Source organism: Culex quinquefasciatus, chromosome 2 (genome assembly GCF_015732765.1).
Source record: "Culex quinquefasciatus strain JHB chromosome 2, VPISU_Cqui_1.0_pri_paternal, whole genome shotgun sequence".
Taxonomy (NCBI): Eukaryota; Metazoa; Arthropoda; class Insecta; order Diptera; family Culicidae; genus Culex; species Culex quinquefasciatus.
This window is the reverse complement of record NC_051862.1, coordinates 97,336,526-97,351,428: the sequence shown is the minus strand read 5'-3', so window position 1 is coordinate 97,351,428 and position 14,903 is coordinate 97,336,526. Positions and strand designations below refer to the sequence as shown.

Here is a 14,903-nt window from a genome sequence, read left to right as displayed (position 1 = left end):
GACCGAAAATTAGCTACAATTTAATTGAATGGGAGTAGCTATCTATACCGTAGATGCAGATTAAAATGAACATTAAATGTCTTACTTTGTCCTTACCGATATTCACAAAATTATGATTTACTGTAATTTGAGTTAAACAATTAAAAGTCCAAACTTAAACAACCGTTGCTTTGAAACTGAATTCCTATCTCATCACGTCGTTAGTAAGCTTAATCTTTTGAAATCGATGTTTTGTAGCTCTGGATCTGCTCTAACACAATCCAAACAATTCAGAATTCTCATTGTAAAAACAATCCATTATCACTTGTAACACCAACGGGGTCAAAACTTACGCGAAGCACCAAGTCAAAAAGTTGGAAATGCAACTTCAACCGGCTATATCTCGGCAAAAACTCAACAGATTTGGATAATTCTTGATGCATTCGATCCGGAAGGATGTCAAGAATCACCTCCAACAAGGTAGATCCGAAACAGATGCGTCTACCCCAAGTTACAATGAAAAGGCATTTCCAACTTTCCAAGGGTCCCAAGAGCCGGTGAAAATGCATTTCCAACTTTTTTGACCCCGTTGGGGCTACAATTGTTATCCATAGAAGACTTTGCGTTTTCTCTGATGATTTGACAAATACTGAATTAGTATGTTATCGCATTCTCAACATACACGTGGAAAACGGTACTTTCATATTACTAAATTATCCACATTTCTGTTAGACATGCTTTCGCACAGTCCGCCGGTCCGTCGAATTTACTCGCGAATCCGTGGTTATCCGGTTTACCGCGACGTGAAGTTCCCGTCAGCAGGTGTTGGAACCTGTAGTGAAGCGGTGCAAAACAAAATCCGCGTCCAGCGATCGCGAAATCGCCAATATTTCGCACGAAAAAATTGGTCGATCTTGCGGTTCAGATCTGGCCAAACAAGTGAACAATAAAGTGCTCCCCGGCAACAAGAAGCTCGTCGTCGTCGTCGTCGTCTTCGTTCTTTCGCATCGCGGTAGTGTTGTGTGATCGTACCGTCGTCGTCACGAACGGTCTGCGTGTGGTGTTGCTTGGAAGTGTGGAAGAGTTTTGGAAGGCGCACAGTGGGTCGGAGTGAAATAGTAGTGCGACAAAAAAAATCGGCAAAAAGTTTTTTATTGTAAAAATAAAAGAAAATTAAAGGAAAGTGAACGCAAGTAACCGTTGCGTACGTGCACCAAAGCCCCCTCCGCATCCTGTTTTGGGCGGCTGTACCCCAGGTTAGGGGCGGCCCAAAACAACTTGGGGTTTCGACTCCTTTCCCGTGAGCGGCTGTTCCCAGGTTAGGGGCGGCTCTGAAGAGGTGAGCGACCCCCCTTCGAGCGTCTGTTCCCAGGTTAGGGGCGGCTCGAAGAAACTGGTGTCTGGCTCTATAGTCGAGGTAAGCGTCTGTTCTCCATGTTAGGGGCGGCTTACAGCGGATAGAGTTCAGACCCCCCTCGAGCGGCTGTTCCCCAGGTTAGGGGCGGCTCGAAACAGCGTCTGTTCCCAGGTTAGGGGCGGCTGATTAAAAGTCCCAGTGCCAGGGTGGGACTCTAAACAGTCCTGGTACGACGGTCCTCCGGCGAGACAGGGGGTTGGTGATGGCTACACGCACCCGCCGTAAAACAGAAGTGCAGAGAGCTCCAGATGCGAGCCGATCCAATCGCCGACCCGATTTTCGGGGATCCTGGGATTGGAAACTCGGGACGTGGAACTGCAGGTCTCTCAACTTCGATGGGAGCGACCGCATTCTTTCCAACGAATTGCGGGTCCGCGGCCTCGAAGTCGTGGCGCTGCAGGAGGTGTGCTGGACGGGGAAGGACCACCGAGAGTACGGGGGTTATACTATGTACTGGAGCGGCGGCGATACACACGAGCTGGGGACAGCTTTTATCGTGCTGGGCGAAATGGCGAAGCGCGTGATTGGGTGGTGGCCAGTCAACGACAGAATGTGCCGGTTGAGAATCAAGGGCCGATTCTTCAATCTGAACATCATCAACGTGCACAGCCCGCACATGGGAAGCGACGCCGATGACAAGGACGCTTTCTACGAGCTTCTTGACCGCGAGTACAGGAAGTGTCCAAAACACGACGTCAAGATTGTCATCGGCGACTTAAACGCTCAAGTCGGCCAGGAGGAGGAGTTTAGACCGATTATTGGGAGGTTCAGCGCTCACCAGCAGACGAATGAGAACGGCCTACGACTCATCGATTTCGCTACCTCCCGAAACATGGCCATACGTAGTACCTTCTTCCAGCACACCTCCCTATACAAGTACACCTGGAGATCACCAAACGACACGGAGACGCAAATCGACCATGTTCTCATCGATGGTCGGCACTTCTCGGACATAATCGACGTCAGAACCTACCGTGGCGCTGACATCGACTCGGACCACTACCTGGTGGTGGCAAAGCTGCGCCAACGCCTGTCCGAGGTCAACAAGATCCGGTACCGTCGCCCGCAGCGGTATAACCTGGAGCGACTCAAGGACCATGAGGTCGCTACCCAGTACGCGCGGGAACTCGAAGCTGCGTTGCCTGACGAGGGTGAGCTCGACGAAGCCCCTCTGGAGGCCTGCTGGAGCCATATGGAAGCAGCCATCAACGCAGCGGCATCGAGCGCCATCGGGTACGTGGACCGAGTTCGACGGAACGGCTGGTTCGACGAGGAATGTCAGGCGATTTGGGACGAGAAGAAAGCAGCGCGGGACAAGTGGCTGCTGCACAACACCCGTGGGAACAAGGAGTCGTACAAACAGTTGCGAAGACAGCAAACCCATCTCTTCCGGGATAAGAAGCGCCGCTTGGAAGAGTTGGAGTGCCAGGACATGGAACAGCTGTATCGCTCCAACGAAACGCGCAAGTTCTACAAGAAACTCAGTCAATCCCGGACTGGCTTCATGCCGCGAGCCGAAATGTGCCGGGATAAGGACGGAGGAATCTTGACGGACGAGCGTGAGGTGATCGAAAGGTGGAAGCAGCACTTCGACGAGCACCTGAACGGCCCAGAGGCGGAGTACCAGGACGACGGGGGAAACGACGTCAGCGGTATGGTGGACGGCGAGGACGAGCCAGCACCCACGATGAGGGAAGTTAAGGATGCCATCAAGAAGCTGAAGAACAACAAAGCAGCGGGTAAGGATGGTATCGGTGCTGAACTCATCAAGATGGGCCCGGACAAGCTGGCGGCCTGTCTACACCGGCTGATAGTCAAGGTCTGGGACACAGAACAGCTACCGGAGGAGTGGAAAGAGGGAGTAATATGCCCGATCTACAAGAAGGGGGACAAGTTGGAATGTGAGAACTATCGAGCCATCACTATTCTCAACGCGGCCTACAAAGTGCTGTCTCAGATCATCTTCTGTCGTCTGTCGGAGCGAGCAAAGGATTTCGTTGGGACGTACCAAGCCGGTTTTGTGGAGGGAAATCGACGACGGACCAAATCTTTGCTACGCCAAATCCTCCAAAAATGTCGCGAGTACCAGATCCCGACGCACCACCTGTTCATCGATTTCAAAGCCGCGTACGACTCGGTCGATCGCGAAGAGCTATGGAAGATCATGTACGAGAACGGCTTTCCCGGGAAGCTGATCAGACTGGTGAAATCGACGATGGACGGGGCGCGGTGCAGCGTGAAGATTTCGGGAGCGATGTCCGACCCGATCGAATCGCGCAAGGGACTGCGACAAGGCGACGGTATCTCCGGCCTCTGTTTCAACATTGAGCTTGAAGGTGTTAAGAGGCGGGTGGGCTTCAACATGCGGGGCACGATTATCAACCGATCCAGCCAGTTCACCTGCTATGCCGACGACACGGACATTGTCGGCAGAACGTTCGAGGAGGTGGCCAGGCGGTGCACCAAATTGAAGCGGGAAGCGGATAAGGTTGGATTGAAGGTGAATGTGGCGAAGACAAAGTATCTGCTGGAAGGAGGAACCGAGTCCCTCAGGACTCGCATAGGACCGAGCGTGACGATCGACGGCGACGAGTTCGAGGTTGTGGAGGAGTTTGTGTACCTCGGATCGTTGGTGACGTCGGACAACAACTGCAGCAGGGAAATTCGGAGGCGCATCATCACCGGTAGTCGTGCCTACTACGGACTCCACAAGACCTTACGGTCTGGTCACCTTTCCCGGCGTTTAAAGTGTACCATGTACGAAACGCTGATAAGACCCGTCGTCCTCTACGGGCACGAGACGTGGACGATGCTCGAGGAGGACCTGCAAGCGCTTGAAGTTTTTGAGCGACGAGTGCTTAGGACGATCTTTGGCGGCGTGCGTGAGAACACTGTATGGAGGAGAAGGATGAACCACGAGCTGGCGCAACTCTACGGCAAGCCAAGTATTCGGAAGGTCGCCAAGGCTGGCCGAATCCGGTGGGCCGGACACGTCGCTAGAATGCCGGACGCGCTGGATGCGCGCCAACCGAACCAGACTATCAATCCGGTGAAGTTGGTGTTTAATTCGGAGCCGGCTGGAACGCGGCGGAGGGGGGCGCAACGTGCACGGTGGTTGAACCAAGTGGAGGAAGATCTGGAAAGTGTGGGAGTTCCGCAGCGGAATTGGAGAGTAGCAGCCCAGGACCGAGTCCAGTGGCAGCGCATCTGGAGACAGCTCATGACCCGGAGGTTGTACGAGCAGTAAAAGTAAAGTAAAGTAAGTATGCTTTCGCACAATTAAATTCCTTAATACGCACTTTCACTTACCGTATCGGTTTTTTCGAGTTTATATCCAAGAAAATTCCCTTGAAGGTTAATCCAGCTGGTAATGTATGGTTGGTGGTAAACGGAAAGACATAAAATATACAACGAAAAAAAAGGAAGAAACCACACCATCATTGAGTTTTATAGGTGTTTGATAACAGTCATGCCGATGACGCCCTCCGTCGGTCGTTAAATAACTACCTAAACAGAACACGACGCTCAAGCTGTAAATCACCAGAAGCAGATTTCTCTTGTAATCCACAATTTGTCCCTTGGAGGTTCGTTTCACCACGTACGGCGCCAGACCAAAGATTCGGCTCACAAAAAACACTGCCTGCGTCGACTCGGATATCTCCATTGTGCCAGGCCAGGCAGACAGTCGATAATGGCGTGAATATTCCACAGGACTCCGGAGTGCCGTTCCGAAGGCAGATTGTGGAACCGTCTTATAAACGCATCATTGTGGAGGGTGCTTATTATAATAAATTATTCCACCCTCGCTAATGTGTGTCGTTTCCTCTGCATGGGAGAATCCACCTTGAGGAATGCTCAAGGATCACAGAGAAAATGCACAATCACCGAGACATCCTGGGAAACGATTCAAAGATCAGCACTTCCACTTTTATAATCCCATTTGAAGCTAGATCGAAGAGGGAAAAATACTCTCAATCGTATTATGTATTATAACGATGAAAGAAGAGATTGGCTTCCAGAAACTCACAATCACACAACCCGATTCGACTCGGTTTCAAATAGATTTTCGTCCCAGAATGCCCGGCGGGAAAGTGGAAACTAAATTGCAAACCTAGCCGGCTTTTATAGGACACACACAACCAGAGTGTGAGTGCTCTGGCCAAGTGGAACCACCGTGATGATGATATGGTTGTGTTAATTTCCTCTTTCCATTTTCCACTTCAACAATATTTGCTCTTTTGTCATAAACAGTCTTTCAAGCATCAGTGTGAGGATAACCGGAAAGTACTTTTATCTTGCAGCTACACACGACGACAAGTATTGGTGGTCGGTTTTCCATTACTAAGTGCAAAATAAGTGATTTGTTTACAGTTCAGCAAACGAACGAAGGCTAATCCTCCGGCCAGGCTCGCTGTAAAATGAAGTGATTGCTGATTGTAGCAGGATAGTGTCAATGCATTTTATATAGCTTGTGGTACCCTGGCCGGGTCGGGGCCACAATGGTTCCCGCAATCTCCGTTCCGTTCCTTCACCGCACTTCCTACTTCTCCGGCTTCTCCTCACTGACTGACTGTTCCGTTCTCTGTCTCTCCCGCTCTGGCACTACCCGTCACTGAAAATCCCAGATGATAATTACCCGATCAGAATACTTAGTGGAGCACCACATCTCGTTTTCCTACAGACGGATGATTTCTTCATTACATGAAAACTTCCGAGATTTTTAAGTCAGCTATCGATTATGATTGTTTCGCTCGCTATTTGTTGTGTCATGTTGACCAAATGGGCCAACATTATTGCGACAACGTAGCAAGATACACTTTGCGATTGGATATGGGAAGTGACTTGGAAAGTGACCAGAAATATAACAAATTGACAAGAGTTATAACAATTTTAGAAATTCCCAGGCCGTGTCTTAAGAGGCTTGCGAATGTATTTACTCTGCATTTTGAATTTATTATTCTAAAAATCTGTCTGAACAATTATTTAGTCATTGACCAGCTAAAGATGTACATTACACCACTCTAACGTTTCCGAGACATGAGCGACTTGAAATTATTTTATTAGTTTACCACTTTTATCAGGGCCAAGAAGTATGTCATTTTTCATCATATATATATTTGAACTCGAGGTTAATGTAGGCTTTTGTCCTTGTGCCACATATAAATAATTTTAGTATCAGATTCTCGAATGAATTGCTAATGGAGTTACGCGCGGACTCGAAATCCATCTTTGGTTTAGTCGATGATCAACTGGTAGTAAATCGTGGGCTCTTTACCTCTTCATTTTGTTATTGTTTTTTTCTTCATTTGATTTTAAGTCTAGTTCACCATCTTTGTTTTTTAATCATTACTCGAAACTTAACCCCTTGCTCAGCAATTAAAATTGAATTGAAACTTATTTTGGTACGTGTTAGAATTTTTAAAATGAACTATTTTCCAGCTCAGGACTTTGTTTCATCGAGCTAAAGACTATTTTGCGCTAAGGGCTGTTTTTTTTATGGACCGGCTTGAGACTATCTGTTTTTACTAGATTAAGGCTCTAATTTACTAGCTATAAGCTTAGTATTAAACGAACTCGAAGTAGATCTTACATAATTGTATCGAGCTCGGGGCTCTGTTCTTTCAATGAGCTCGAAACTCTGTCCTAAATGAAGCATGTTTATTTGTCTAGCTTGGAGCTTATGATTTCGAGCTCATATTTCAGAGCATTAGGCTTATTTCCGAGCTCGTGGCTCATGCATTTATTTATTATTTATTGTGCTAGGCTGTAACTCGTTTTGCCTAATTTTTCTTTTTTTTTTTTTTTAGATCTCGTGGCTTAATTTTTCGAGCTCGAGGCTCAATTCAAGATTGTTTCTTGTACGTTTTTTTTACGGGCTCATGGCTCAGTAAATTGACGTGCTTGTAACTAAGAGCTCCTTTTTTTCTTCTCGAAGCTCAGATCTTTTTTTTTAAAGCTCGAAGCGCAGACTTCTTTTTTTAAGAGCTCGTAGCGCAGGCTTCTGAAGAGCTCGAAGCTTGAAGTTTCGTTTTTTTGTAACGAGCTCGAAGCTCACATTCCTTAAACGCTCGAATCTTGGAGTTTTTATTATTTTTTTTGTTTTTCACGAGCTCGAGGCTCACACTCCTGAAGAGCTCGAAACTCGGAGTTTATTTCTTTAACGAGCTCGAAGCTCACATTCCTTAAGAGCTCGAAGCTCGGAGTTTTTTTAATCCGGGCTCGAAGCCCAATCCCGAGCTCGAGCTCAATATCCCGAGCTCGAAGCTCAATCCCGGGCTCGAAGCCCAATCTCCCGAGCTCGAAGCTCAATCCCGGGCTGAAGCCCAATCTCCCGAGCTCGAAGCTCAATCCCGGGCTCGAAGCCCAATATCCTGAGCTCGAAGCTCAATCCCGGGCTCGAAGCCCAATATCGAGCTCGAAGCTCCCCCGGGCTCGAAGCCCAATATCGAGCTCGAAGCTCCCCCGGGCTCGAAGCCCAATATCGAGCTCAAAGCTCCCCCGGGCTCGAAGCCCAACATCGAGCTCGAAGCTCCCCCGGGCTCGAAGCCCAATATCGAGCTCGAAGCTCCCCCGGGCTCGAAACCCAATATCGAGCTCGAAGCTCCTCCGGCTCGAAGCCCAATATCGAACTCTATGCTCATAATTTCATTGCTTTGCGGCTGTTTCATTGTTTGTCAACACTACTGATTTTTGGTATTTAGATTGTAATTTAACTGCCCGACAATGTAACCCAAAAAGTAGGGCATTTTTTCAACGGGTTTCTTTTTGCGGTCAATCACCATTTTTCATCTCCACTCCGTCATACTTTTTCTGCCACGGAAGCCTTTCCAACACTTTCGGCCAAACACTGAATCCTCCGACGTTGACACGATGGGTGATCCCATCCTCGTCGCCATTTGTGGTACCCTGGCCGGGTCGGGGCCACAATGGTTCCCGCAATCTCCGTTCCGTTCCTTCACCGCACTTCCTACTTCTCCGGCTTCTCCTCACTGACTGACTGTTCCGTTCTCTGTCTCTCCCGCTCTGGCACTACCCGTCACTGAAAATCCCAGATGATAATTACCCGATCAGAATACTTAGTGGAGCACCACATAGCTAATAAGTTAAAGCAGAAACCGTAGGATGGAGTGAGTTTTCTTTCCGATTTCAAGTAGTTATTGACAATTTTAACTATTATTTTTCTCCAAAATGCCTAACTTTTAAGGACTCTGCAGTGCTCAGCAAGCGCAAAACCTTAACTTGATTCGTACTAAATTTGTTATAAAAATGTATGGGTACATTTCTGATGCAAATACAGGATTTTTAAAATTATATGTGAAACTTATTTCATTTTGAATCATTTTGCGCAAAGTGAGGACTAAACCAATCGTTCCCAAACTTTGGGGAGTTTTTTGGACCCCAAAAGGGACTGAAAAATTGCTGTCACTAAATTTGGACAACTTTATTTTGTTCCATACAACCAATCAAATCAAACCATCCACATTAACGACCCCCGGGTCTTTTGTGGTCTCTATCAAGGGCATTTCAGTGAGAAACTCTGGGAGTAACTCCGAGTTTCTCAGCTTCCTCAGTTTACTCCAGAGAAAATTACATTCCCACCTAAATACTTTATCTTGATTTTAGAAAAGTCACTGTCAGGAAATGTTTGCAAACAATAAAAGAAATGACAGGCAGTCAGCAGCAAATTTTGGCAATTCGTTTGGAAATGGATCGTTTGTGGATAGCTATTTCCTCTCTTCTGGAAGCCGCTGTGAGGTCCGAGTTGTAATGAGGAGTAATTGGAAAATGTAGTTCTGCAACTTATTGGTTCCCCACTGGAAAACGCGGCCCAACTGAGCTGGAGGAGTTGCAGCCTCGTTCTATCTAGAGCGGAGTAACACTGCACCAGATGCCGTGCAAGAGTTGATGGAACATTTATTAGATGCTGAACAAAATCCACCGATTCTTCCCCGTAACAACTCACGCCCAACAGCGACATTTAAAAAGCGATAGATTTCTTCCCATAATCGAGCTCAGTAATCACCACACAAGGGCTGAGTTTCACCTACCGATCCCTCTAATCTAATCTAATCAGACCCTAGCGCAGCCAATCTTTCGAAGGGATCCTGGAGAGTGCCTTAGGTTAGATGACGCCTAGCACTCTTCTTGTCATTTATTAACATTTGTAGTGCGCCATTGCATTAGAATGCATTGCGCCATTGCATTAGAATGCATTGCATTAGAAATGCATTGAAGCGTTAAAGCGGCCAGGCCTACTGCGTAAAGCCGTATCGCAGAGATGACTCGTAATTGGGTTGAGTTTGAGCACTGAGTGTTCGAACAACAACACAATTCTGAATCGACAGGGGAGGAAGAAGCGTGGGGACACACCACCATACGCTCCGTGATTTGGTTGTATTCGTTGGGAGCACCATGCTAAGAAGGTTTGGTACTCCGGGACCCTCTGGGATGGGACATTGTATTTCCACGAATGCCCTGGACACTATTTGCCGTGGTTATAGCGCCACAACTCGCTCATTTTACAAAGCGGACAGCGTAACCATTCGGCCACGCCGTTTCACCTACCGATCCCTCTCTATAAAAACTCTTTCCCGGTGGACCTCTATATGTTTCCATCATTAACGCTTCATGAGGAGATCTTGTCGTAGCCCCCAAAAGACCTCCTGCTATAACAATCGAAACGAAAATATTGTGCTTTATTATTATCAATCTAGATTCAACTTCAAAATAAATTACAAAATGAAGGATTTTATAAAATATATTTAACAACTTCACAATTTTAGAAAATGCTCTTGGTGTGGCTCCTTTGGTGGCCTGGAAGATCTTGATTTCATGATGTCTAGGTATGGCTTTGAACCGCTTATTTGAAGAAACGACGAGGAGCTGGGAGTGCCGATGGTTGTGGACGGTGACCTGGTCATTCCGGAAGCTTAAATTGTCGGGCACACGATTGTAGTTTCTGTTTCTCCTTCTGCTCATAGACATGGCACCTTTTTTGGGATCGGGATCTAGTTGGGCAGCGGCATCAGGAACAGCTTAAACCGGCCAAAAGCGGACAGGTTACGAACGGAAGGACTTGACCTTTGCACGCTTCTGCCATCTGGTTTCTGCAAAATTCCTTGGTGCAACGGTAAACCGGTTACCCCTGGTCTCATGGCCTGTCTTCACAAAGCGCGTGAAAAAGCCCTTTTCTGGCCATTTATGGCTTTTTAATCGTACGAAATAGGGAAAGATTTTTTTTCGAAAAGTCAATTTCCAAAACAAACAACAGTCCTAGCAACGGCCTCTTGTTATTTTTTTCAAACACAAGGTTCAACTATGTAGGTGGGAACGGTGAAAATCAACCCGAGTAACTCGGAGGAACATTGAGAAACTCTCGTTACTCTGGGCAAAATTGAGGAACTCTTTTGCTCACTGAAATGCCCTTGGTCTCTATTGCAAGTTTCTGCTCGAACCTAGGAGTCCGAAGGCTTGAATGGGGAGAGCACCCAAACCTCTTTCTACTCCAAGGAACCTTCCACCCCAGTGTTTGAACTGACGCCCTTCGGATTGCGAGTCCAACCGCCGCCAGCGATTCCACCGGAGTAGGCTTGGTTTGGTGTGTTGTTTGTACTTATGGCATGGAGAAGACTCCTACACCTGGGATGACTTAACGGCCTAACAACCAAGGCTGGGACCGACATTTTACTTCCTCATCCGATGGAAGGTTGTAGCAGATGGGAATCGAACCCAGAATCATCCGCTTACAAAGCGGACAGCGTAACCATTCGGCCACGCACTGCCACAGTAAGAAACTTGGCCATATTTGAATTCAGAAAAATGCATACATTGTTAAAGTCACATAAAACAAGTAAATCATCGAACGCAATATTTTTTTTTAAATTCAAAAGTTCTTCTTTTCAATGCTTCTTGAAGCATCCATATGGATTATTTTTTTTTTTCAAAAAATAATTTTTGACGCATTTTTGCAGAGTTAAACTGATTTTTTTTTTCAAAGAAAGTTTGATTCAATGGTTTCTTAGGATTCCTGAGCTGAGCTTTTAGCTATTATTTGCACCTAATTAAATAAATAATTTTCTGACCGAAAATTATCTACAATTTAATTGGATTGGAGCAGCTGTCTATATCGTAGATGTAGATTAAAAAGAACATTAAATGTCTTACTTTGTCCTTACCGATATTCACATAATTATGATTTACTGTAATTTGAGTTAAACAATTAAAATTCCAAACTTAAACAACCGTTGCTTTGAAACTGAATTCCTATCTCATCACGTCGTTAGTAAGCTTAATCGATGTTTTGTAGCTCTCGATCTGCTCTAACACAATCCAAACAATTCAGAATTTTCACTGTAAAAACGATACTTAATCCACCTTTAGGTGTTTGGTGCCTTCCTCACATTCATAAAGTCAATACATTCAGTAAAAATAGCAACATTTTCTTAACATGTTTAACAAATCAATTTTATTACTGATTTCTTTTGATAGGGTTCGCAGACCTTCAATTTTCTGGCTCATCGGCAAGGTCTGATAAAAAAATCTATCCAACGAAAGTTCACATGGAAGATTCAGACAATATTTTTATCACAATATCTCAGATCCGGCCTCCAGAAAGTATATAAATAACACTTAAGTGCCAATAACTTTTGATAGGGTTGTCAGATCCTTGATGTTTTAGACTCATTTGAAAGGTCTATCAATTATCTAACTAACGATGGGTCACAAGATGGACCCGGACATAATTTTACTGAAATATCTGAGATCCGGCCTCCAAAAAGTGTATAAATAACACTTAAGTGCTAATAACTTTTGATAGGGTTGTCAGATCTTCAATGTTTTGGGCTCATTGGAAAGGTCTTTTTAATACCTTTCTGAAAATGTATAACATGATAGGGTTTCTTGCAAAAACCACCCTTTTTACAATCTTCCGGACATACGCCAAAATCGTTTTTTTAGCATAACTTTTGAAGTACTTAATTAAACTTGCTGATTTTAAATAGAGACCTATGGGACCCCAAGACGGATCGAATGAGATTAATACGGTCAAAATCCGTTCATCCAGTCCGGAGATAATCGAGTGACAATTTTTGTGTCCACCCACCTACACACATCCACACAGACATTTGCTCAGAACATGATTCTGAGTCGATAGGTATACGTGAAGGTGGGTCTACGAGGTCGAATTAAGAAGTTCATTTATCGTGTGATTTTATAGCCTTTCCTCAGTAAGGTGAGGAAGGCAAAACAATCCATTATCACTTGTAACACCAACGGGGTCAAAACTTACGCGAAGCACCAAGTCAAAAAAGTTGGAAATGCAACTTCAACCGGCTATATCTCGGCAAAAACTCAACAGATTTGGATAATTCTTGATGCATTCGATCCGGAAGAATATCAAGAATCACCTCCAACAAGGTAGATCCGAAACAGATGCGTCTACCCTAAGTTACAATGAAAAAGGCATTTCCAACTTTTTTTTCCAAGGGTTCCAAGAGCCGGTGAAAATGCATTTCCAACTTTTTTGACCCCGTTGGGGCTACAAGTGTTATCCATAGAAGACTATGCGTTTTTTCTGATGATTTGACAAATACTGAATTAGTATGTTATCGCATTCTCAACATACACGTGGAAAAGGGTTCTTTCATATTACTAAATTATCCACATTTCTGTTAGACATGCTTTCGCACAATTAAATTACTTAATACGCACTTTCACTTACCGTATCGGTTTTTTCGAGTTTATATCCAAGAATATTCCCTTGAAGGTTAATCCAGCTGGTAAGGTATGGTTGGTGGTAAACGGAAAGACATAAAATATACAACGAAAAAAAGGAACAAACCACACCATCATTGAGTTTTATAGGTTTTTGATAACAGTCATGCCGACGACGTCCTCCGTCGGTCGTTAAATAACTACCTAAACAGAACACGACGCTCAAGCTGTAAATCACCAGAAGCAGATTTCTCTTGTAATTCACAATTTGTCCCTTGGAGGTTCGTTTCACCACGTACGGCGCCAGACCAAAGATTCGGCTCACAAAAAACACTGCCTGCGTCGACTCGGATATCTCCATTGTGCCAGGCCAGGCAGACAGTCGATAATGGCGTGAATATTCCACAGGACTTCGGAGTGCCGTTCCGAAGGCAGATTGTGGAACCGTCTTACAGCCGCATCATTGTGGAGGGTGCTTATTATAATAAATTATTCCACCCTCGCTAATGTGTGTCGTTTCCTCTGCATGGGAGAATCCACCTTGAGGAATGCTCAAGGATCACAGAGAAAATGCACAATCACCGAGACATCCTGGGAAACGATTCAAAGATCGGCACTTCCACTTTTATAATCCCATTTGAAGCTAGATCGAAGAGGGAAAAACACTCTCAATCGTATTATGTATTATAACGACGAAAGAAGAGATTGGCTTCCAGAAACTCACAATCACACAACCCGATTCGACTCGGTTTCAAATAGATTTTCGTCCCAGAATGCCCGGCGGGAAAGTGGAAACTAAATTGCAAACCTAGCCGGCTTTTATAGGACACACACAACCAGAGTGTGAGAGCTCTGGCCAAGTGGAACCACCGTGATGATGATATGGTTGTGTTAATTTCCTCTTTTCCATTTTCCACTTCAACAATATTTGCTCTTTTGTCATAAACAGTCTTTCAAGCATCAGTGTGAGGATAACCGGAAAGTACTTTTATCTTGCAGCTACACACGACGACAAGTATTGGTGGTCGGTTTTCCATTACTAAGTGCAAAATAAGTGATTTGTTTACAGTTCAGCAAACGAACGAAGGCTAATCCTCCGGCCAGGCTCGCTGTAAAATGAAGTGATTGCTGATTGTAGCAGGATAGTGTCAATGCATTTTATATAGCTAATAAGTTAAAGCAGAAACCGTAGGATGGAGTGAGTTTTCTTTCCAATTTCAAGTAGTTATTGACAATTTTAACTATTATTTTTCTCCAAAATGCCTAACTTTTAAGGACTCTGCAGTGCTCAGCACTCGTACTAAATTTGTTATAAAAATGTATGGGTACATTTCTGATGCAAATACAGGATTTTTAAAATTATATGTTTTGGTTCATTTTTCGATCGCAAAGTGCAACTTATTTCATTTTGAATCATTTTGCGCAAAGTGAGGACTAAACCAATCGTTCCCAAAGTTTTGGGGAGTTTTTTGGACCCCAAAAGGGACTGAAAAATTGCTGTCACCAGTGTTGCAAATGAGTGATAAAAAAACTATCAATAGATTATCTCTGCACCAAAAATATCCGAGAGTATAGTGGCCGTTACTATAGCTTGTGAGATCTCTTCTTGTGTCTCGTGATTCCCAGCGATGTCATTCTCTCTCTATCACTCTTCCCCTTTTCCTTGACTATGCGCTCTCACCGCTGAGTCTCTCAATTTCTGCAAAAACTCCAATGAGAGAACGCGGGATGGCGATTAGAGCCGACCACGCATGACGTCCCATCAAACTGCGTTTGCGAAATTGGTTTTGTGGCG

General features: G+C 45.1%; 1 protein-coding gene across 18 annotated transcripts in view; it reads right to left on the bottom strand.

The window, feature by feature from the left end:
• LOC6031515 (gustatory receptor for sugar taste 43a) overlaps window positions 1–14,270 on the bottom strand; it is a 28,864-nt gene extending 14,594 nt beyond the window's left edge. For 5 of the 18 annotated variants that reach the window (XM_038254095.1, XM_038254112.1, XM_038254110.1 and 2 more), the window contains exons 1-3: window positions 5,424–5,598; window positions 4,904–5,342; window positions 4,706–4,760 (exon numbers count right to left, since the gene is read on the bottom strand). In XM_038254095.1, the coding sequence (XP_038110023.1) occupies window positions 4,706–4,760; window positions 4,904–5,060 (212 nt within the window). In that variant the 5' untranslated portion in view covers window positions 5,061–5,342; window positions 5,424–5,598. Of the gene's footprint in view, window positions 1–4,705; window positions 4,761–4,903; window positions 5,343–5,423; window positions 5,599–5,684; window positions 6,012–13,115; window positions 13,171–13,312 lie in introns of those variants that run through there. The other 13 variants (XM_038254096.1, XM_038254099.1, XM_038254106.1 and 10 more) reach the window with 13 other exon arrangements.
• Window positions 14,271–14,903: the final 633 nt, after the last annotated feature.